This window comes from Myxocyprinus asiaticus, chromosome 26, assembly GCF_019703515.2.
Source record: "Myxocyprinus asiaticus isolate MX2 ecotype Aquarium Trade chromosome 26, UBuf_Myxa_2, whole genome shotgun sequence".
Taxonomy (NCBI): domain Eukaryota; kingdom Metazoa; phylum Chordata; class Actinopteri; order Cypriniformes; family Catostomidae; genus Myxocyprinus; species Myxocyprinus asiaticus.
This window is the reverse complement of record NC_059369.1, coordinates 1,482,456-1,508,507: the sequence shown is the minus strand read 5'-3', so window position 1 is coordinate 1,508,507 and position 26,052 is coordinate 1,482,456. Positions and strand designations below refer to the sequence as shown.

The following is a 26,052-nucleotide window of genomic DNA, read 5'->3' as shown; positions in this document are numbered from 1 at the left end:
GGGCACAGTCTTTATCTTCTGTGCAATTGTAGCTGTACTTCACCAAACGCGTTTCCATTATTTGAAAATGGCTGCAGACAGCAGCAACACGCCCAACACAGAGACTGAGAATGTACCGTCTACGCTGAACTCGCCAGTGTGGCAGCACTTTGGCTTTCCTATGAGGTACGAAAACAACACACGGGTAGTTGACAAGATGCAGACTATCTGTAAGCAGGGTTGGGAGGGTTACTTTTGAAATGTATTCCACTACAGATTACAGAATACATGCTGTAAAATGTAATTTGTAACGTATTCCATTAGATTACTCAAGGTCAGTAACGTATTCTAAATACTTTGGATTACTTCTTCAGCACTGGTAGATTTTTTCACTTGTTTTGACTATAAAAACTCTGCCAGTACAGTAAGACAAAATACATGTTAAAAATACATTCTCTGAAAAACCTAAATATCTTATGCACTGTTGATTTTTTTATATTTTTACAGGAAAACAATACAAAAATTATTATCAAGAATAGGATTTTTGCCCTAATATCAAAGGTCTTACTAGAAAAAAATAAATTATGATCCAATGTGAATTTTCTTGATAAAAAAATATGATCGTGCCTGGTAACATATGTATGTAAAATGGCTAGAAACAGCATTTTATCTTAGCATAAAGCTGACAATTTACACAAGGTTTATTTCTATTTCTTCTGCACCAGACTTACTTCAAACTTACTTCTCTGTCTGCTCGTATGAATGTAACACATCATAAGAAAGTGTTTCACCGCTGTTCAAATGCACTTTGGATCACATCATTTATATGTATAAATGTTTTCCATCTGAAAGGACTAAATATTAAATTAATCAAATGACAATAAAATGCAAAGTAATCTCTTCAGTAATCAAAATACTTTTTGAATGTAACTGTATTCTAATTACCAATGATTTAATTGTAACTGTAGTGGAATACAGTTACTTATATTTTGTATTTTAATCCTGTTACATGTATTCCATTACTCCCCAACCCTGTCTGTAAGTTATGTAAAACCATAAAATTACACTTAGGAGACTCTAGCATGTCTCCATTGATGTTTTGAGCTAGCAACTGTTCCATGTCAAGAAGTCTTAGATCCGATGGTCGTGTTCAAACTTCTGTGACATGCACAGACTAGTCACAGACGCTACTACGGATTTCCAACCTGCTTGAAATCTGGACGACGAGTCGCCAGGTGTGTGCATTATCCCAATGAGCTAGAGACTAACAATGAGCTACAGCCAATGAAATATAGAGAGAGAGCAAGAGGAGAGCAATGCATTGAGAAGCAAAATACACTAAATTATAGGAAAATATAATAATACAATACCTACATCTCCCTGCCAGATGTCTCATTATTTTCAGCTGTTCTCAGGTATTCCACTAAAATAACTCGAAATCTGAACACAAGTGGTCAAAAGAGACGACCATGTGTACAGTACTTGTAATCGGATCACCCCAAATGCATCTTTATTACCCGGTGTAAACAGGGCTTCAGTCGGGAACGAATGCTCGTGTAGGTAATACACCAGGTCACCCTTAAACCAAAGACAGAGAGTTGTGCAGAATGCGCTTGGCTTTAGTGACAATTGTAAGGTTATTGTCAAGGGTTTTCTTAAAGCTGCAATATTGAAGCTTAGTTAAAAATATATCTTTAGTTTAAACTTCAGTATAAATTCAGTTTAAAACTTTTGTTTAAATAAATATATGCCACTCATTTCAAATGTTGGGATCCTTCGGAAAGCTATGCAGAGATGCAGGTTTTCCACAGCCAGGAACAACATTTGGGGACCTTACTCAACTTACTCTTACTTAATCTTAATCTTTTCATTGGTTAAAAGCAAACTAATTTGACAATATTACCACTTTTAGTGTTGGACTATCTCAGTCCCTCTCTTCCATCGTGATCAATTACATATGTTGCGGAGGGGGGGCTGTTCAAATGAGCACCACATACTGAAGTCACGATGTGGCCAAATTTAAAACGAGTCATTTTTGCAGAGTGGAAACAATAAATGTTCTTTTTGGACTGGAGAGGACATTTTGAGTTCTGAAACTTGAATGTAAAAACAGTATGTTTTTATAGTACAATTAGCTCTTTTATGTCAAAATATCAAGGAAAATTTGATTCCTTGTGTACTGAAATCTGCTGGTATATTGCCTGGTGGGTTAAAGGTAGTTTTTCTTTTTTTACAGTGAGAGATATCTGTATCAGTATTGAGTGATGTTGCGAGAAAGAGAGCAGGAATGTGTGTGAATGTAGTTACTGTATTAGTAGAGTCGATAGAGATCAGTGGATATATGTGTGGGGGCTGCCAACTTCACCCACTGCTTCACACTGACTCACTGTTAGTCAATATAGATGCTATAGTTCTTGAGATAGAGAAATAATCTCAGATGGCACATCACAGTGCATTTACAGTATGTAAAATATATCCCTCTGTACTCTCTCTCTCTCTCTCGAAAGATTATTACTTTTTTATTTATTTTTTTTGTCGTGAAGACCTACATGTTTTTCAGGATGCACTTTCAGTTTCTGTTCAATTTTTAAAGTTCCTCTGAGGAAAATGAAAAAAAGGAGCCATTTCAAAATGCTTCTAATGGAAAAGAGAAATGAGGTGCACTCTCAAAAGCTTTATATGGCTCAGTTGAAAGCAAAACCATCCTTAACTTTCTTGTTCTAAAAGCCCATCCATTCAAAGTAGACCAACCATGCCATCCGGTTTATATAAGGCATCCATGGGGGCAATGGTGACCCAAATGTTAAAAAAAGAAAAAGGAAAGACTTTATTTACTTATTGGTAGCATCGTCCTGATTTGTTCATTATATTGTTGCCATCTGTTGGCATGAAATTGTCAGAAACCAGTTGCCCAGCATCCCAAAGTGTATGTGTGCTCAAAGATCTTCAGATGTGACCCGTTCTCTGGGGGGCTGCCTCCATCCCACCTGTCTCAGCTATTCTACGTCTTCTCTGACGCCATGTCACCGCAACGTCTCCACCAGCTAGGCCGCCTTGTGTTTGTTTGCAAGGCTCCAAAGGGAAAGCTGGTTTGTGGGAATCAGAAATTAGCACAAGTCAAATCAGATTAATTAATTTCCAGCTCGCACTATTAGCCGAAGAGTCACGTCAAATTAAACTTCAAATTAGTGCTAAAGCCTCCCGGGAGAGCTTGCGTGAAAGAGCTTCAGCAGTGTCAGGGATGAAACAGCCCCTCTGGCACACTGTGGGACATTTGACATTGCTGCTTTCTTTCATCTGAACTTTATTTTTGTATTCACTAATATTCTCTGATAGTTTCAAAGATAGTAGTGTAAGATGATGCTGAACTGCATACTGTATGAAGTGGATGGAAATTGGAAGAGGTAGAAAATTGTTGCAAAAAATCTGCTAAATAAACTGCAATTTCAGTCCCAGATATAGACAAACAATGCTAAACAATAAAGGAAAGATGAAAGCTAGAAAAAAGAATTGGCCTAATGGCATTTTGGCTGAAGAATGAAAAAAGGAGATGAGAAAATGGGGACTGTCTTCCTATGTTCATCTCCTATTCGTATTATACCAGTGTTTTAGTGCTATAGTGTGTCATAACCTATGTAAATCTGTTGAGCGTATAACTTCAAATAGTGAAGTATTCAAAATATTGATCTATATTAATGTTTTGATCTGTAAAATTCACATTATAAATCTTACTGCAAAGACAAATTGTAATTGACTCAGACTTGACCACCAGCAGCAGTCAGGGTCATTGTTCATTGTGCAGAGTCAGGGTTACGGGTCAGGGGTCACTGACAAATGTTATCAACTCACAGCTGCATTGCAGCGATTATTCTGTGTTTTTGAAATGATGATGATGGTTAGATGATTACTGTATATTAAATGCTCAGATAAAGAATAATATTAAAATTAGGGATGCGAAAACACATTAGTCTCACAACCGTCATGATTCTCCATCAAAGACAATAGAAACTGCTGTGATTATATTACTGTAGTTAGCAGATAGAGTGCTGATGTTGTATTTTCTCAGATTAAATATACATAATACATTTTTATCTACAAAGCCTTTGATCGACCCATTGCAATCTGTTCCAAATAGCCAGTCGGCTAACTAGACTTTCACAGAACCACAAAAACACCCCACACGGGTAAGTGCTCAAGATCCACAACCCAACAATCACAAGCACTTTGAGGGGGGTTCCTTAAAGTCCAAAGTCCACAAAAACAAATGTGTGCAGTTAGGAGTGTACATATAAATATTATGTGTGATTATGTGAAGCTCCAGACACACACACAAACACACATCCCCCAGGTGGCCGAATTGTCTTCTGGCCAATAATCCGCATTTCATTGTGTCAGGCCCTCCCTTCCCCTCAGCCCCAGGCACCCTGCATTTCAGAATCGGGCACACAGCTTCTTCCTGGCAACACAAAGAGCATTTCTGTCATAGCCATGACAATAGCAGTATAGAATGATTGGCAGATTATGAAACAGACCAATGGTGAAGCCGGAAAGTGTTGCCAAGTGATCGAGAAGCTTCTGGATCTCCAGTATCTGCGGTCCAAGCTGAACTCGGGTCAGTTTCTCAGGGGAATAAAGCAGCTTTTGGCCACATTCAGTAATTACACATAACACAACACTATATCAATGATGTCAACACTTGAAGATATGCTTCTATGATTGTGTGGTACAGCGGTCTTCTAGCACCGAAGAGGCCAGACTCTGTGTATGTAACTAAACACATCGATTCACATACTGTACTGTATATTTGATTAATAAATATTCATCCCCTTTATTATGGCCTGTTAAGATGGATGGTGAGCCGGTTGTGTGAGAGTGGAAAATATATGCTATCTATAGGAGAGAGAGAGAGAGAGAGAGAGAGAAAGCGAGAGAGACTGAGATGTGACTGCATGGTTGGGAGGAGGGTTCAGGATTGAGAGAACTGCCCTCTGAGGAGAAAAGAAAGAAACTTTTCTTGAAGTGACACTTGAAAAATACTGATGAATAACCCAAGAGTGTACTTAAGATTTCAGTGTGTAAACACACACACTGTCAACACTTCTAGTTCAAAGTTTGAATGAACATTTCTTTACTGACACTAACAAACATCTGATGCCTTAAATGTCTTTGGTAACACTTCAAAACGTTATAAATGTCACAAATCTTTTATTCATACATTTTCACATATAATCATATTCAAATGTACATTAACTACCTGTATTTTAAGCATTATGCAATGTGTCAATGGCTTATTATTGGAAGCTTTCTTAACATGTAATGGAAACCATTGGTTTGAACTCATAGATTTTCATTAGCAATAGTAAATTCAGATGAAGTATCATTGACTTCATAGTGACAATCCCGCAGTTAACAGAAATGAGTCAGATTGTGTTTTATCGTACTAATATGTGTTGAGTTGAATTTATGAATATGCATTTTAATGAGCAGCAGTGTGCATCATGTGTGCCAGTCTGTGCCACCCCGTGCCCATCTGCTCTGCGCCAAATCATCTATCCTCTCATTTTAGAGGCCATTTGGAGTGGAAATTTCACACAAGGCTATTGAACAGAGTTGGAACAAGTGGAAAATATCGATCAAATATTGCCTTTTGCTGAGTGTGTAGTGTGAGAAAGGACACGATAACTTTCTTTCAGCTGAAGTGTGGGTGGGCTGTGGAGGTTCTCAGGGCGTTTAACTATCATTAATCATGAGAGACGGCTCGTCTATCTGCATGTGAAAGGAAGTGCATATCATTATTTGTGGTTTTGCTAAGACTGGTGCCATTATTTCAGTCCTATGAGATAAATTTAACCTGAACATCATAAATGACATGGAAATAATTACTTTTCACTTTCTTGTGTATTACTTTTTCTTTTTCTTTTTTCTTAAAAATGTAATAAATGTGATGCTTGAATTTTTAGAAATTAAAGGAATGCTTGGTCATTAATGTTATCAATATAAAGTATTGTGTGCTCTAGTAGTTTTTGACCAAACTGTAGGGCTGAAATGACAAGAAATGTCAATATTGTTAAATATGTACAGTATTCCTTATTAAGGTCCAAAAACTGTACATTGTCTCTCTATTGCCACCCTCTGCTGCTTGCATCACCTATGGAAATAAGCACAGTTATAGTCAAGTGATTAGAAATGTAGGAGAGCATTGCTTTTTTCTGACCAATTTTTAGTGCAATAAAAAACATTTAACTGTGCAACATTGAAATAACACACACAATGGCTCAAAAAGTAGATATTTTACTGTATGTAAAATGGTTTCAAATTCAATGTATGAATTAGGGCTGTTGATTTAACCTTTTAATTTAGTGTGATTAATCATATGAAAAATAATGCGTAAAACAAAATAATGCAATTAAGCATAGCCCGAACCATACGTAAATTACATAATAAGGAATGAACCTACATCAGAACAATTCAAGCTTGATATACCAGCTTAATGTTTCTTCCAGTGGTGGGCCATGCATTTAAAGTCTAGTGCTTCAGTGTGATTCATGCCATTAAGAAAACACAGTTTCACAATGAATAAGACACCATATGTCTTTGGGCATCATACATTATGTCGCAGCTAACTAGTAATACCAATTGACATTTTAAAAACACTTCCATGCACGAAAGCCAGAACTTGAAACGACACTTAATGCTCAAGCAAGCCTAATTTTAACTGCAGCATGACTGAAATGAACATCTCCCGAACAGACATTCAAAAATCATAATTTTTCATATGAATCTTCCAAGGAGGTCTATAATACCTGGAAAAATCTATCTAATAATATTTGCGATTTAAATTTTGCTTGCAATAAATTTCGTTAGTCAGGATACTATCATGTGTATTTTGTTGATTCGTGTCTTTTATTTTGAAAAGTTTAGTTCCTGTTCCCTTGTCATGTGATTTCATGTTTTCCCTCCATGTTCATGTGTCATGTTTTCATTGGTTTATTGTTTAATTAGTTTGTTGTGAGTTCTGTTTGTTCATTGGTTTATGTTCTCCCATGTCCATGTATTTAAGCCTCATGTTTTCCATTGTGTCTTGGTCAAGTATTGAATGAATGTGAATGTAACTTTGTAGTCAAGCCATGGTCAAGTCTAGTCTAGTCTATGTTCATGTTTTGTTTTGTAGTCAGGGTTATTGGTTCTCATTTTGTAAATAAACTGCACTTCTTCACGTCATCATCATCATCATTGCCAGTGCCAGCATTGTTACAGAATACTTGACCGAACTATGAACCCAGCAGTTCGACTCATATGGCTACGTCAGGGGAATCGTCCCCTGGAGGAGTACGTAGAGGACTTTTGCGCTCTGGCCATCCAGGTGGATTTTAATATGGTTGCCCTCAAGGACATTTTTAGGGTGGGGTTAAGTGAGCTGATCTCCTCCTTGATGCCTGGTGGTTGCAGTTCCCTCAGCCTAGCTCAATATATCGACCTCGCCCTATAGATCATTGGTTCCACGTTCACTGTGGGGGAGGCGGATGCCGAGCCAGAGTTTCATGTCATGGCCGCCGAGCCAGCGTTCCATGACATGGCCGCCGCCGAGCCAGCGTTCCACGACACGGCCGCCGCCGAGCCAGCATTCCACGACACGGCCGCCGCCAAGCCAGAGTTCCACGACATGGCCGCCACCGAGCCAGAGTGCCACCAAGCCAGAGTTCCTCATCATGGTCGCTGAGCTAGCACCATCTTTTGCTCCATACCATGTCACAGCAACACCTCAGCCTGCTCCATGCCACGTCACAGCAACGCCTCAGCCTGCTCCATGCCATGTCACAGCAACGCCTACTGCGGTCCTTCAGCCTGTCGGCTTTGCCGGGGTCCCTCGTCCCTCCGGCTCCTCCTTGGTCTGTCGGTCACCTGGCTCCGTTTTGGCTCTCCGATCCTCTGGCTGCGCCTTGTTCCTCCGATCTGTCAGCTCCACCGGGGACCTCCTTCCCTACGGCTCTACCTTGGTCCTCAGTCCCACCGGCTCCACCTCAGTCTTCCGATCCCCCAGTTCCGCCTTGCTCCTCCGAGCCTCCAGCACCACCTTCGTCCTCCCTGCCATTGGCTCCACCCTGACCCTTCGAGTCTTCGGCTACTCTCAGGGCTCCGCCTTCCATGGCTCAGCCCCTTGAGCCTCTCAGGGCTCTGCCTTCCATGGCTCAGCCCCTCGAGCCTCTCATGGCTCCACCCCCCATGGAGTCTTCCACAGATGACTTGCTCTTGCAGTCAAAGACAGCTAGACTGAACACAACAGAACACAGGGGTCTCGAGACTGTGTTTCACTGGATCCTAAAAACACAGCCAAAGTAAGACACTCCAAAAACATCTGTCTAATGCACCAAAATAAATAAATAAATAGTGCAGATGGAATTAGGCAAATAATAGGGTTATGTTCAGTGATATGGAAATACTGTTAAACAAACACTATTTTGCCACTTTTTGTTTTGTCAAGAAGCTGCCACAATTAATGTGCAATATATGATGTAATGTGTTTTAATTATTATATTTATTTTGTAATGTATTTATAATTATTTTAATGATTATATACGTATTGTTTTAATATGTGATTAATTCGAATAAAAGGCACATCATTTAATTTGATTCAAAAAATGAATTAATTGACAGCCCTAGTATGAATGCAACATTTATTGAATGCAGCAGTATTTATGTAGAATATTATCTGAATGAGCAAGAGATAGTCTTAGAAAACATACAAGGAGCCCAACTGCACATTCAAGACATTTCCCAAATCATATCCCACTCATACATCATGGGTCTCAATAATTCCTCATTTCCCAAAGCCAACCACCATATTAATATTGCTTACTTCTCAAATATACAAACTAAGCAAACATCCCAAATTGCTTTTAAATTTATTGTCTTTAAAGGTGCACTTTGTGCTCTCTAGTGACATCGTGGTTGAAACTTAAAATTGCAAGCAATTTGCAGAAGAACACTTTCGTGAGCTGTGTTTCGGTACTGCTCATTTGCGTAGAAGAATTTCATGATTTGTGGTTACCTGGACCTCTCCTGTGTGATCATGGCTGGGAGGTACTCAGAGCCATCATTTATTCTATTTTCATGATGATATTATATGAATATTATATGAAACATTTAAAACCGACTTGCTTTGATAAAAGATAAACAACTCATATTTACATATTTTGAATGAATTAATTTGACACTTATAGCTCTTTTCTGACACTACACTCAAAGCGCTTTTACACAGAGAACAGGGGACTCTCCTCAACCACCACCCATGCGCAGCATCCACCTGGATAATGCAACAGCAGCCATAGTGCACCAGTATGTTCACCACACACCAGCTATTGGTGGAGAGGAGAGAGTGGAGTGTTAGAGCCAATTAATGGATGGGGATTATTAGGAGGCCATGATTGAGAAGGGCCAATGGGGGGAATTTGGCCAGGACACCAGGGTACTGTGAAAATTCCACAGATTGGCAGAAAATTCGTTGTTTTTAGTTGTAAATGATGTCATGCAGTCAACAGATACAGTATGCGAATGATATAAACCATACACCCTAACCCAAACCTCAACCCTAAACCTAACTGTCAGTGAAGTGAAAATGTAATCTAAGAGGGAAAATGCAACATTCAAATCGCACTCATCATTATTTATGTGAACTCATTCCAACAAAGTCTCATGAGAATTCATCACAATACTTCAAGGTGGTGAGTTTGTACTTACATCTTATGACTTCATCCGTTTGAGTTGTCATTTTTTAAAATTTGTATAGCACTTTTCACAACACACATTGTTTCAAAGCAACTTTAAAGAAAATCATGCTGTAACAGAAAAAGACGCTGTGTGATTTTACTGAATAATGTGCTTGTTGATTATGCCTTATACATTTTTTTTTGTCTTAAGGCCCCTAGTGAGAAAGCCAAAGGTGACTGTGGCAAGGAAAACAAACCTCCATAAGATGTTAGTTAATGGTGAAAAATAACCTTAGGAGAAACCAGGCTCACTGGAGAAGGCAGTTTCCCTCTGGCTAAACAGCATGAATATAGTATAATGAACTAAAGGATTTATTATGAACTGTCAGATTAATTACTTTAATCTGAGATTTTGAGATTAAAGTGTATTTGAAGACCATCCTGAATTAATTGCAAAAGTGCACATAGATGCATTATCCTTTGTTAGTTGGCTGATGAAGGCTTTAGTTGGCATTCATTTAATGTCTACAATATGTAGTCCATTTTAAAAGAGTATAGTCAATACTATTATGATACCAAGATGATGCAGGCAGAGGACAAAGAAATGCATCGCAGTCCGGCTGGAAGCTTGTGGCAGCCATCCTAGGTCCAAGGTTCAGGTAGGGGTCAGTGAAGTATCCCATGTCTTACGGTTGGGCTTGGCAGCAGTTTGTGATGTCCATCATAGTAGAGTGAAGTGATGTTTTTGCTAGCACAGACTGCAATTAGTAGTCATCACTCAGCGAGACATTGCGGTGGAAGTAGGACATCGGGCCGGACTGGAGCTGGATCTGACATGGTCTGGTAACTTCGAGATATGTATCCAAGGATAAAACAGGAAAACAAATAGTATAATATTAGCATTGATGTCATTAAATTTAAAGCAGATTTATAGACTATGAGAAGAGTTTCCAGTTTTGACAGAACTGACTAATGCTGCATAACTATGAGATGAGGGATAAATTAGGTGAATGCCTTGAGTCTTTTGTCTAGGGCTGCAACTAACAATTATTTTAATAATAGGTTAATCTTCGATTATTTCTTCGATTAATCAGATAAAAAAAATCAATTCCTGTATTTTATTAAAATATGATATACTTTTTTTAAAACAGAAAAAAAAAAGGCCGTACAGATTTGGTTCCATTTACAGTACTGAATTCACGATTCTTTACTCTCACAAGTTTTTTTACAAAGCCTGAGTCATTAAAAGTTACATTTTAATTTATTATTATTATTATTATTATTATTATTACTTTCAGGACATATGCAAAACAGTTCCTTTCATTTATTTGTAAAAATTAACAAAAAGTACTGTTCATTGTATGATGATCCATCAGGGATGAAGTGAGACAAAAAAAAAAAATATAATAACAGGCCAGCAGAGGGCAATGGTGACACCAAAATAGAAATATTAATAGTTTAATTAATCAGGACTATCAAAAATCAGGACCCTTAGTATTATTACCATTATATTCAGCATTATACGCAGTTAAATATAGTTTAAACATCTGTAAATACAGTGCAAATTCACTCTCGCGCTGAAAATTGTTGCTCATTGTATTAAATGAGCTCGCATGAGCAGGAAAAATCATCTAAAACACTTTAAAAACCTGCATACCTTGACCTCTGAGAGACCAGTGTGATATCCATGAAAGCTGCACAAATGATTACAATGAAATTAGAGTTGGGGTACTCGAGTTCGTACTTGGACTCGAGTCCGAGTCACGAGTCCAATTTTAATGGAATTGGACTTGTCACAGACTCGGATGCATTTTTACTCAGACTTGACTCGGACTCGAGCCTTTTGGACTTGGGATTTTTTTCAGAGTCCGGCCGAGTCCATGGCATTTGTGATGCAATGAAAAACAAACAAACAAACAAACAAACAAATAACGTAACATAGGGTGAACGTATGTCCTCTTTTCCCCAGACATGTCCTCTTTTTCAGACCTGAAAAAAGCATCTGGCTGGGATTTCATAATTGCCTCTAAATGTCTGGCATTTGGCTTTGTCTTCATATTAATGTGCTCTCTACAGTTAGTACTATCATACATTCTGTGTATTTGATATATTATATTGCGCATTAGTTTTCACACGTATATGTCCTTACGTGTGATTATTCTAGCTGAGAGCAGCAGCGCGCACTCTTTCAAAGTATTATATGTGTGCGGGAAATAGATAGATAGACGTGCTCTGCAACTCTCATCCAGAAATATGAATAACATAAGTACACTTTAAAAAGTACAATCCCCAACTCTGCAAATTATTAAATAGAACAAATGTTTTATCAGACTCACGCTTACTATGCAAAATCATTTATAACTGAAAATGATGACTATATCTAGACAAAATCAAACTGACTATGTATTAGGGACATTTAAACTAATATGATGGATGAAATAGACCATGATGGAAATTATGCAACTCAGTCCATCACATATTTGTAGCGCAACCTCTGTGTGATACCTGTAAAGCTGGCACTTGCATTTAAATGGCAAAAAATTCAGAAAATACAATAAAGAACACAAGTGAGGGGAGAAGTCTCTATTCACCTATTATCCATACTAAATATAATGTGAAAAGAGCAACACGTCAGCCCAAGGTGAGTTTGATCTTGACTTTAGGGAAGTAGGCTACACCTGGACACAGCAGGAGGACTGAAAAGTGTGAATTGTAGTACTGTAGTATACACGTAAAAAATTTTTTTAATGGTATCGGATCTTTTCTGTTTTTATTTTATGTTGTTGTATTTAATTTTTTGGTCATTATTAAATGTTTTAATATGACCATTTATTAAATGTATTAAACACATTAAATGTATTTAATTAATTACATTAAATGTATTTCACCCATAATTTTAAATAAAACTAAACTAAATTGAATGGACAAATTGAAAATGAAGTAGAAAAAACACTATATTAAAATTTGAAATAATAATAACTCTGGTTGTAATGACTGATGCAGCTTTCAGTTTCTTTAGTCTATGTTTGATTGGATGGAAAAACCAACAAATAATTGAAATGTTAACAGAATGCAATAAGAAGTGTTTTGAAGGACAGTTGTGTCTTCATACACCTAAAGCATATGCTTTCATTCTGAAATCACTTTGAAATTTGTTCAGCAGGATACTAATTATTTGTTTTTTGCATTTATACTGACAAATTGTTTTTCTTAGTTGTGAAGGTTAAAATAAGCCTAAAATACTGATGTTGAGTTTATGGTTACAATTTTAATTCAGATTCTAGAACAGATTCATTTGGACTCGGACTCGGCCTGTTACGGACTCGGTCTTGAGTCTGACTCGGCCCCTTTTGGACTTGGACTCAACTCGGACTTGATTATTTAAAGACTCTGACTTGACTCGGACTCGACTAAGGTGGACTCAAACCCAACACTAGATCATAGTGAACGTGATGGATTAGAAGATTGCTGAAGTACTTTGGTGCTAGACCATTAAAAACTTTGTAAGTAATTAATAGAATTTTAAAATACGAAACTTAATAGGTAGCCAATGTAGTGATGATAAAATGGGGCTGATATGATCATATTTCTTGGTCTAGTCAACACTCTAGCTAATGCATGCTGAACACATTTAAGTTAATTTATTGAACCTGCAGGATATCCTCCCTGTAATTCATTAAAATAATCTAGTCTTGAGGTCATGAATGCAATAATACGTTTTTCGGCATCAGAAACAGAGAGCATGTGTTGAGGTGAAAGAATGCTGTTCTACAAACATTGGAAATGTGTTTTTCAAATTGCTATCAAACATAACACACAAGTTCTTCACTGTAGTAGATGACGTATCAGTAGATCCATCAAGAGTCAAATTATATTTTAGCAGCTTATTTGTAGAGGTTTTTGGTCCAATAATTAGTACCTCTGTTTTATCAGAATTGAATACAAGAAAATTTCTAGCCATCCAATATTTTATATAATTGATTCACTGGAAATACTGTTTAAAGTTGGGTATCGTTGGCAGTACAGTGAAAACGAATTCCATGGTTCCTGATAACATCTCCCAGGGGAAGCATATATAAGGAGAAAAGTAGAGGCCCTCAAACAGATCCCTGTGGCACTCCATACTTAACTTAAGCTTGTAGTGGTCAGATAAATAGGACCTAAACCAAGCTAATGCCACAAAGGCACAGTAATAATTGTGACTTTGGAAACATCCACAGTTTATTAAAAGAGATCCTCAAATTGCTCAAACATCACTTTAGCTTGTTCCATTTTATTACGCTTTATGAGCAGACTTGTTCTCATTATTACTTGGATTGCCAGTTAAAATGACTGTTTAACTCAGTTTCACCAGTGGAGCTACTATAAATATTTCATTAAATTTAATCCGATTCCAGAAGGAAAGTCAAAATAACACTTTATTTTATTTCATTTTATTTAATAATTTTCCAGAGATTGCAGGGGTAGATTTGTTTTTCAAGTACCAATCCTTATAGTAAAAAGATATAGCACAGTATTTAATAGGGATGTCCAGAAACTGATACTGGTATCGGAATCGGGTCCGATACTGGGCTCTCCTACTTGTAAAAAAAGGCTCCAATACCAAAAACCGATACCATCTGACACATGAATGCCATTGCGTACAAGCTTACAGTGCACAAATTAAATCCACAATATGTCCTAGTGTTCTTATTAAACAGCAAAGGCTGCAATTTAATTAAATACATATATAATCTGCATGTGCACATACAGTTAGTTGATTAAATCACTGCCTTTAGCAGTTTAAATTCACTCAGTCACCAATGATCTGCACTTCCTCAGTTGTGAATCATGAGATCATGAAGCCACATTGCTGGGTAAATCTTACAAATAAGAGTTCCGTCAAAATAAGAGTTCCATTTTAATAGACAAAAATATGACAGAAATGTATCACAACTGTATAGTTATGTATTATTTACAGTAATAATAAAATAATAATTGTATTATATTAAGCAATACCTCACATCTGTGATGCTCTGTTGTGCAGCACTTTATTTGACAGTTGTATTTTGATTATCTGTAAAAAAAAAAATAAATAAATAAATAAATAAAAAAATGGTGTTGAAAATTACTGATAATTGTTCTATTTTCAGTTAATGAAAGTTTTGTTGAATTCATTTGTTTAGACACCCTTTAATGATAACATTGAATTAAACTGTTAAATATGGAATTTGTGAAAGAAATAATAAAAAAGAAAATGGATTTCACAGGGCCATACATGTTAACATACAGAAACGCTTCTTGTCATGAATAAGATTCTTCCCCTTAATTATGCAAAATAATTCCTAGACAACATTTACATCTTATTTGATTTACAATTGCTGAAACCAGTAAAGTTAACAGTTCATCTCTCTTGGTTTTATTTACAGTTATTATTTTTATATTTAAAAAAATTCTGATTTTCTACAGGGTTTTTTTTTATTTTTTATTTATTTTATTTTTTTTTCTGAAAACTAACATTAGAAAAAAAAAACTGGTTTCGGTATCGGCAAGTACTGAAAAGGAAGTATCGGTACTCGTACTCGTTCTCCAAAAAATGGTATCGGGACATCCCTAGTATTTAATGTACAAATGTCTGCAGTATGACAAAAATGTCCTTAGATTTTAATGCTGATCAATGAAGAATTCAGCTTTCGGGATTCAGGCCGGGAAGCACCTCCATCCGGAAGACACGTTTGTCTCTCATAGAATTTTTTTTTTTTAGCCAAATCACCACTTCGGTGACAAGTTTCAATTAGCAAAATTAAATAGTCAATACATAAACAACTTTTATTACTTAAAAGAAAATGAATTTAAATTTACAAGGCATAATTTTAAAAAGGTGACTATTAATCAAATGAAAATATTAGTTATTTTTTGGTCAAATAACGTAAGCACAACAGAGCATCACAGTTTAAATGAAAAACTTACAGTACATTCAGTACAACAGCACATATAATTATTCCTGATATAATAATAATAATAATAATACTTATTGTTATTATTACAATGAATATTGCATTTTTACTTCTGCAGTAGTAAAATATTTCTGTCATAATTTCTTCAATTCAGGAGTCTATTAAAAGCAAGCTTTATTTTGATGGATCAATGTGTCAGTTACTGTGTCTATTAGACAGTAGTTTCTCACTTCTGGAAAAGTAGTTTGCTACGTGGTCACGTGATTATTACACCATAAGAGGCTGCAATTTAATTTAATAAGTAGTCTGGAATGTGCTGTCCTGACCTATAACAGCTAAGGACTTATGTTGATCATGGAGGCAGACGGTTGCATAATTCCAATTTTGCTTCTGATGGTTTCAATTTTATGAGTAAAGAAGTTCACAAAGTCATTACTACTGTGCTGTGATGGAATATCTGGTTCATTCAAAGCTTTGTTCCTTGTCAATTTAGCCACAGTACTGAATAAAAACCTAAGATTATTGTGGTTATTTTCTGAGTTTGCTAAAATATATAGACTTGGCAGCTTTAGAGCCTGTCTGTATCTAAAGACACTATCCTTCCATGCAACGTGAAACACCATTTCCATTTTCCGAGCGTTCTCTCTGAAGAGCATAAGAGTGATCATTGTACCATGGTGAGGGGCTTCCAAAAGAGTTAAGAATATCGCTAAATGCTAATCCTAGTGTATCATTTTCATTATCTATGTGTATGTTGAAGTTACCAACATTTAAATCTCTATCCGCAGTAACTACTAGATCTTATAGAAAATCAGCAAATTCTCTAAGGAAATCAGAATAATGCCCAGGTGGTCTATATACTGTAGCAAGAGCAAAAGACGACTTTTTGTATTTATATCAGACGATATTACATTAAGCATTATCACTTCAAAAAAATACATTTGTATCCTGACCTCTGAGTAACACCAAAAACATCCCTGTAAATTGTCAACCCTTCAGATAAGGCTCGTTTATAGCAATAACCTGGGGGAGTAGACTTATTTAAACTAGCATATTCATCCAGTTTAAACCAGGTTTCAGTCAAACAGAGGGTATCCAAACTATGATCAGTAATAATTAAATTATAAATAGTGCTTTGGATGAAAGTAATCTAATCGCCCTATCTTTATAAGATATTCATCTTCATTTTTTTTTCTTTTTTTTTTTCTAATTTTACATCAATCAATCCATTAAAAAAAAAAAAATATGACTTTCTGAAGCTTTTGTGTTTGGTAGTTTGGGGAACAGACACAGTCTCTATATGATATCTTGGTGACACAGTCTCTATGTGTTGTAGTTTATGTGACCTGTGAGACATCTCAAGGTGGCTAGCAGACAGTCTGACTGCTACCTGATCTGGGCCCTGGTTAATCAAACACTTACACTATTAAGACTATGAGCCAAATTACTAGACAGGAGAGCGGCACTTTCCTTGGAGGGATAGAGTCCGTCTCTCTTTAGCAGGTCAGGTCATCACCACTCACACATTCAGCCATTCAATAACAATTATCTACTATAAATCTTGTCACCGCATTGAGCAGCGAGGGGGCCAGAGCATATTACAGTGTCATGATCCTGTCTGGACTGTCCTCTCCATTCTGTCTTTTGTGCATTTGTGTGTGTTTGTATTGTATCTTAGCACATGGCTTGGTATGTTTGCCTCAACCATACCCACTCATCTAGTCCTTGTTTGTTTCTGATTGTGTTAATTGGTCTCACCTGTTCCACATATGTGCTCCCCCCTTTATATTGTGCCTTCTACCCTTATGTGTTTGCCAGATAGGTTTTTTTTTATTTTTTATGTTCAGTTTATTCAGTCTTGCATTGGCCAGACTACAGTTTGTTCATGTTTGTTACTCTGTTTAGAGATTCTTTATCTCTGTTGTTTTCTTCATCTGGAGTGTTGTTTGTTCTTGTTTTTTTTTTTTTTTTAAAAGCCCATTGATTCATTACTGCATTTGGGTCCTACCTCCAGTTAATGAGACAAACAGTGTCTAAAATGTTTTTTGCAAGTTCACACCTCTTTAATGTTGTCTTTAGTGACCTCTGATTGGCGAAGCCAGACATTGTTATTCTGACGTGAATAACAATGTTAGGAAATCTACGTTTAGCAATAGCCAGCACTTGTTAATCTGATGTCAGGTGCCCTAGCCCACGGGAAACATTTATTATTGGTGCTGGAGTCTCTATTTCCATGTTCCTTAAAAATAGAATCAGTAGGTGCATCACTGAGTGGGGAGAGCCTGTTGGAAACTCAGGAACAGGAACGGGAGAGTGGTGTCCTTTTACTGTGCGGGAATGCTGCCGAGTTGTCACCCAAATGCTCTGCTGCGTGGGCTCTGCTGCCGAAACCGAAGTGTGTGTGTTTCTTGCTGTACTACCCACATCCCAAACTATATCTGATGGATTCTCTTTCTCACTGACCTCCACTAGCGTTCGTATGCGTGTCTCTAACTCATTAATCTTCTCCAGTCAGCCTTGCTAATTCTTTAAATTTTTCACATGTAAATTCCTCACTGCTGACAGATGAAGCTTTAATAAGCATGTGGAATGCAGTGCATGCAGCGATAACTTGTGCTGATGCCATTACTTGTTACATAGGTGTTGTGGTTCCTGAGCACCGGGGGTTTAAGATCAATGCAATAATTCATACAAATGGATACATGTAGTAAATATATAAAATAGTCGAGATTAAAGATTAAAATACTGCTAACAGAAAAATAGAAAATACTAATCAGGCTGGTAGGCTACAAACACAAACTTGAGCAACGCGCCAACAGGAACAGAAAGTGATGCCCAGCAAGAAACCAACAACCCCATCGGATTTATACATCAACCTATCACATTCGCTTCACAAACATTAGAACCCTGAAGTGTCGCTTTCTTCTGTATTACACATCATCAGGGCTACTGACATTAATATCATGCTTATGTTTACGCTCTGGGTTGGGTAAGGTCTTTCACTCTATGGTTAGATTTAGGGATGGGGTTTGGCTTAGGGGTGCAATTATGAAAACATTTTGGATTTTCCTGGCACAAACGCCACATCGGAAACTACAAGAACACAAAGGAAGCGTCTCAAATTGGTGAGTTTATTACTCGTATGATTTCATATGAATGAACTTCAACGAATTGGTACAAATTCGCCACCCCCTACCATTGTGACAAATTCTCGTGAGACTGGGTTGACGCAATCACTTCCTGGTTTCTGTTAGACCAGAACCCATGTTTCAGAGATGGCTAGATATTGCAACATGCTATACATAGTGCCAAAGGAAAAGGTAAACACACATGAATTGATGCAAAAACATCTACTGGGACATGGCACAGAATGGGGTCGATGTCAGGATACCAGAACATTAAGTAGCAACTTGTCGATTTCCTGTGTAATCATGTTGTGTTTTCAGTGGTCTGGTCAAACACTGATAAATTTAAATGGCAATCCTTGTAGAGCATCTCAATGGCAAAGACCTGATGTTTCAGCATTTATCGGTTGAATGTGATCAGTTCAGTTTCATATGTTTTAAACCAAGATAGCATTTCCAAAGACAGTTTTGAAGTTTCAATCTCAGTAATAGTAGCTCACATCTCAAGTAAATCTGTCTTTATGTGTCTTTTTCTCTTTCTCAGGAGCAATGTCAGAGAGACAGTATGGGACTCAGTTCGTGTGCAGTGTGGTGGCATCTCACGTCAGTCACCTGCCGTCCACCAGCCTGAGCTTCATCTGGATTGCACCTCCACCAGGCACAGGCTGCGTCAACTTCATGTGAGTCATTCATCCAACAACAACAACAAAGAACATGTTACAAAAACGAAATCTCAATGCACTAGTCCATGCAGCTTAATGTTCAGTGATATTTTATAATAAGGTTGTTCTAGAGGTGCAAACTGTCAAATATACATCAATAAATTTCAAACACTGTGAAATAAAGCATCTGACAGCATGAGGCAAAACAGACTCGACATGAGAGAGAATCCTGGAAATGCCACAGAAAATGATTTGACTGACTCAAATGAAACAATCTCACACCTCCCCAAACAGGAGGGCTTAATACTATCCTGAGACAAACAGATACGGATTGATCATTGTCTTTGCATCAGAAATGTTTTTTTTATATATTTTTTTATGAAGCACATTCATGAAGAACAGAGTATAAAATAACATTAAAGAAAAATCAAATCATGGCGGCAAAAGAATATAGGGTTGATTTCTGCAGTAGAAGTTAATAAAATCAAAGTGCAGCACTACATATGAGACCAGACTGCACAAAGATGTTTTATTTCTGGAATATTCTGCACAAGGACACTGTCAAGGCACTCAACAATCTAGAGATCCATACAAATACATAGCACTCTTATGTCAAGGATAAATATGCACATTTACCAGCTGAAATTGCAGCAAACAATAATGAATATCATTAAAGCCGCACACATCAGCCATGTATGTTTGCAGTAACTAGATCTGTTTGCTCAGTGAACAAGCTCACAGATGGTGAAAGTGACTCAGATTTTCTACCATTTCAGTAACGCTGCTATTTTGTCTGGACATGCTTTCATTGACAGCGAGCAGCGGAGCGGTTTTGTTCAATAAATCTCTTTAGTGCAGACACTCATTTAGAGAGCCGTTTTTCAGGATTCATGAGGTTGCAATACACCACCACACTTCACAGATTCGCCCGTCTTTGTCAGGCGTTTCACTAACAAATCTCTAAAGGCAAGGCTGAGGGGTGACAGCTGCGAGTGCATTTCTGTAGCACTGGCGATCTGTTTTGTGTGGAGCTGTCCTATACATGAATGTGTATCATCATCTATAGCCCTTTGTTCTTTACCCTGCCATGAAGCCTGCACATTCATGTAGGAAAAAATGTGATGTGACTTTTGATACAGGAAGAGTTTATGCATTGCTGTTATGAGGATTAATTGACACAAAACACAGTCAGAATCAGAATCAGAATGAGCTTTATTGCCAAGTATGCTTCCACATTCAAGGAATTTTTCCTGGTGACAGAAGCTTCCAGTGCACAAACAATACAACAACAAGACAGAGATAATAATAATAATAAAAATACAATAAAAAATAGAATAAAAATAAAAAAAGGTCTGGTCTGTTTATGAAGGGACCATCTGTTCAGGGCAGGCTGTGTTTCTGGAACGTACAGTGTAGAACATAAAAATGCAGCCTGATCTCATGAAAATGACGTGACTGTGGCAACATTTTTGCAAAATGAAAATATGTGGCTCATTACACGTATCTCTGCAGTTTTGAGGTGAAATGTCCACTGAAGGACACTAAAACCAAGTTAAATATCCCCCCAAAAAGATGATGTTTTTAAGGTTAATGTTCTATGGAGTTCCAAATGAACAAACCTACCTCCCTAACCTAAACTTTATTCAAAACCGAACCAATAGTATCAACAAGCAAATATGAGATGATAGAGCACTAGCATATGGAACCTTTAATTGTAGTTTTAAATACACAAAATTAAGTCCCTACCCTACATCCTTCTAAACCTAACAGATAGTGTCATAAAAATAAATTTATAAATTCTCCTCCCTGCTCAGACAATCTCCACTTTCACTTTCACATTCTTCTTCTTGTGTTTTTGGTGATTCACATTCTTCATGCATATCACCCCCTACTGGGCAGGGAGGAGAATTTCTAGCAAAAAAAGGACTTAAAGTCCAAGGACAATTTTGGCACCCATTAACTTGCATTGTATGGACCTACAGAGCTGAAATATTCTTTCAAAAATCTTCATTTGTGTTCAGCAGAAGAAAGAAAGTCATACACATCTGGGATGGCATGAGGGTTAGGGTTAGTTAATGATGAGAGAATTTAAATTTTTGGGTAAACTATACCTTTAAATATGCACTTCAAAAAGTGTTTTTGTCTCATTTTCAATATAAATGATCTGAACTTCCTTAAAACAAGAAAAAAAAATTACTTGAGAAGCAGAATGGCAAAATATATTAAGTCTTGTGTTCAAAGAAATCTACCAAAAAAAGTGGGGTTTTATGCTTAAAACGAGAATACAACTTTACCAATGGGGTAAGAAAAATAAACTTGTTTTCTTCTTTTTAGTTCTTTTCTCCTTACCCCATTTGGCAGATACTTTTTTTTCTAATTGTAATCATGAACAATAAATTTTGTTAGATTTCTCTGAAAACAAGACAAATTATATTGTCTTGTATATTCATACTGATTCTCAATTGCATTTATTTAGTTTTAAGAATGTTCAGAATTAAGACAATTATTTTATGCAGTGCTAAGTTCAAAGGTACAATGAGCTCTCCTGATGTCCTTGTTGGGGCAATCTGCAGGGCTAATGTGACAGAAACATTTATAACACTAGCTGTAATGTATATAAATCCTACCTCAAGAAAAGCCATCAGTCAGGACACAAACAAAAACCAGAAAGTGACAAATAACATATCCATGAACCTTGAACAACGTCAGTGAAAGACACTGAAATACACTGTTGGACGATATATTAAATGTACAGAAAATATACAGACATTATGTACAGGGTTTGCTTTAACCAAAAATTCTCCGTCATTTACAGATTTTTTTTTTTTAAAGATTGACAGAAAATTTAAAAAATAAGAAAACCTTTTCACCTAGTGCATCAGTTTTGACTTCACTGTCTCTCTCACACACACTCCCACTGCGTGTGTGAGTGTGCCCTGTTTATTGCCTGGTATTAAGATGCATATTAACAGGCATCATCACCATTAACACCTGGTAGTATGCGTCTCTTTTGACCAATTGTGTTCGGATTTCGAGAGATCTGAATAATTGACTGCATGTGTTACTGCATGATCAGTGTGTCACTTTATTAATAAAGCACAAAAAAGTATAGTAACAAAATGAAAGCATGAAAAAGCGGCACATCGTTTCAGCCATTTCCTTGCATTTAATTTAAGTGCAAACATTAGCCTACGTTCAGAGCAGAATTGACTTGTGCTTGGGGAGTCAAAAATATCATTAAGCCTATCCACTGTCATGTATATGCCATTATAATGGATGCTACGTCCCTGAATGTAGTACTTATAAAATTAAAACAAGTATGCCAGATAAAAATAGACCATGACGGAAATTTTACAACTCAGTCCGTCAAAGTGACTGATAAATATTTAATATTAGTGATGGCTCATCCATGAACGATTCAAAGGAGTCTGAGTCTTTTGATTATTTGACATGTGACAGGAAACAGAAATGATTAGTTCACCTCCTGACTGGATTACAATGAGGCACTTACAATGGAAGTGTATATATATATATATATATATATATATATATATATATATATATATATATATATATATATATATATATTATACATACAGTATATGAGAAATTTGCTGAGAAAAAGTACTTCCCTGTCTACCAATCACTTTGGTCGATTTAAAAGAGCGTGATCATAAAATGTGATGTCATCCATAGCAACGAGGTCAACTCCACCTTACTCTTACTCTTAAGATTTCCTTACTAAAACTTGCTCTTAGCAGTTTTGTGAATAGCTTTTAAGCAAAAACTCTTAGCTAGGAACTCTTTGGAGAACTCAGTGGTCAAATAAAAATCTTTGTGAATACGGGCCCTGGCTTATAAGAGTCATACGAGAATGGGACAATACTGGCCGCATTTTAGGTTCAAAACAACCAGCTCAAAAAGACTAATTCATTTAAGAATCTCTGTATGTTTTGCACTGTAGATTCATAAGAACCAGCTCAAAAGAGTCATTTGTTTGGGAATCAGACTACACTGATCACAATGTATATTTCATGCTGTAATTTCAAAAGTACTTGATCAGAAACTTCCATTGTTCAAGAATCTGACTACACTGGCTGCGCTGTATTTTTTGTGCTGTAGATTCAAAAGAACTGGCTCATAAGAGTCATTCGTTCAGGAATCGTGTGTATGTTTTGTGCTGCTGACTCAATAGTGGTGTTGCAATGACGCTGACTGGTAGTACAGGAAACACTGTCAATGTATTTTAGTACGGTGTCCCATCCGCACATCGCCGGAAGAATGTACGTTCAAGAATTGTTAATAAAACCAAATGTCATGAACATCATTTGGTTCCAGTATTTGTATTCAATTTTTTGTTATGAAACTGGTTCTAAATAAGAAATTTATAAACGTTATAAAAGTTCTTGATTCCCAACCCTACTAATGAAATAATTTCAAGACCTCAAAGTTGAGCATTACAAAGCTATAGTCATTTAGATACTGTTTTGATGTTTAAGGCACCAAACTTCCTTCTCAGATGTGATTAATGAAAGCACAACAGTGCCTCCCCATTTGAAGAGGACTTCAGCAGCTTTTACTGGTTTGCTATGGGGAGCATTGCTCTCTGTCACTCATGCACAGGAGCTGCTCCTCCTAAGGCAACAAATAGTGAAAGAGTGTAGCCCATCACAGGTTTTGCTTCTTTATCAGCATCCCAAAATGTGACTATGTTGTTGATGCTTGCTTAGCTACATAAATCTTCATCATTTTTATGAGGGCAAGAAAACAAAATTATTTATATAGCTTTTACTAACAGATCTAATGAAGAAAGAGAGTGTGGTATTAGAAGAACAAGTTGAACTGTGTTCCTGTAGCTCAACTAGTATAGCATGGTGCTAGCAACACTAAGGTCATGGGTTTGATTCTCATGGAATGGAAAGGTGATATAATGTAAATCCTGGATACACTGCAAATCACTGTTGATAAAAGTATCTGACAAATGCATAAATGTATCCATGGCACAGAGAATAGCGATAGATGCAGTAAACACCCCAATGACAACGATGCCCTTGCCTGTAATGATGTAAAGCAATTTGAATGTGAATAAAAATGACTGCTCAAATGTGTGCAGTCATGCTACAGTAACTTTTGGCATTTAAGAATTTGTGTGCCTCTGCTCTCAAATGAGAGACGAAAAATGATACCAGACTGCCTTAATGTTCTTGTTTGTAATTAGCTTTAACTGTTGTCAAGGTCATCTCCTTTTACCTTTGCTTAAATTACTTCCATTGACCTGGTATAATGAGCAGGTAATTTGCTAACAACTCCCTGGAAGCCTCCTCTAAACGCTCATTAAATTTGCATGTACCGAGGGAACTCTCTGAACAACAAATGCTTCCTCGCTTTCCATACATTTGAGAACGTGAGTCTCATGTCTTTCAGTCCAAATGAGATGAGAGGAGAGAAGAGAAGCCCAAATATTGTTTTGCATCTTTCTGATTGATTACTCGTCAACTATCCCAGCTGGTGCTCAACAAGGGAGATCAATCAGCCAATTAGACTTTTATTTTAAAGGCTAAATCCAAATGTGCAAAATGAGCATGTGTAACAGGCACTGACATTGGATGTAATTCCCGTTATTAATCATGATTAGAAAACGGTGGAATATTATAGTTGTGGGGGAGAAATGGGATGAGCTTTGAGCTTTTAATAGCAGATGTTACTCGAATGTGGACAAAGCTTGTGGTGACCGTTCCATCCAAACAGTAATATATGTCTCTGTGTGTGTCTCTTCACACATGTGTGTGAATGTGTGCATTTGTATGTGATGGGCCTGTAGGGTGCTGTCGGTGGGGGTTGGGTGGTTATCTGTCAGACTGTCATGTGCTATAGGGCCGCTTTGTGTTGGACAGCAACATGTAATCACATATGAACTCTATTCACCATAATTATCTGTTTCCAAAAGCTTCTGGGAGCAGTATGACTGACACACTGTCACTAACCTAGTTTCCATCCACTTCTCTTACAGACAAAGTGAAAATGTGTAAAAATGTTTTGCAAAATTTGCCGTCTTCTGCCTGTTTCCATTCAAATGGTCTTTTATCGATAAAAATTGTGTGCGTGATGACGTCATGCTTAAAGAAAAAACACTTTGTCACATAAGTTTTGGTTTATCACAAAATAAATCTGCCCTTAAGCCATGTCCATACAGAAATGTGTTTATCGCTAATTGTGTACCTTTCGCCTCCCAGATGCCCCTAATTTTTTTCCCGTTTGTTAAAATGGGGAGAGTATCGAGACAATTCACTGAAATTAGCCAGCTTACTGTCATTTTAATTTCACAAATAAATGCAATCAGAAGATGAAAACTGCAATCAAAAGGGAGCAGTTGCCCTTCTGATAGGACTGTAATATTGGTCCTGATGTTGCGTCTATCGCAGGTTGCCACCGGTTCTGACCCAAAAGCGAATCGTCATGGCCCTGTTCAAGCTGGCAACCTGCACCAAGTAGTGGGGAAACTTTCGGTCTTAATATAAGGACCATCTATCGATGTAAATATGCTGTGTGCACAGCTATTAAAAGAAAAACTGATGCGGTGTAATATCAGGGTTTACATTTGATACATTCCTGATATTCAATAGGCTATTTTGAACAATCATCT

The 26,052-nt window shown here is 37.0% G+C and overlaps 1 protein-coding gene across 2 annotated transcripts in view; it reads left to right on the top strand.

Annotated features, from left to right (window-relative positions):
• Positions 1-26,052, top strand: part of reln (reelin) — a 238,129-nt gene that overhangs the window by 61,342 nt on the left and 150,735 nt on the right. For both annotated transcript variants that reach the window (XM_051656669.1, XM_051656668.1), the window contains exon 3: positions 19,292-19,427. In XM_051656669.1, coding sequence (XP_051512629.1) covers positions 19,292-19,427 — 136 coding nt within the window. The remainder of the gene's footprint in view (positions 1-19,291; positions 19,428-26,052) is intronic.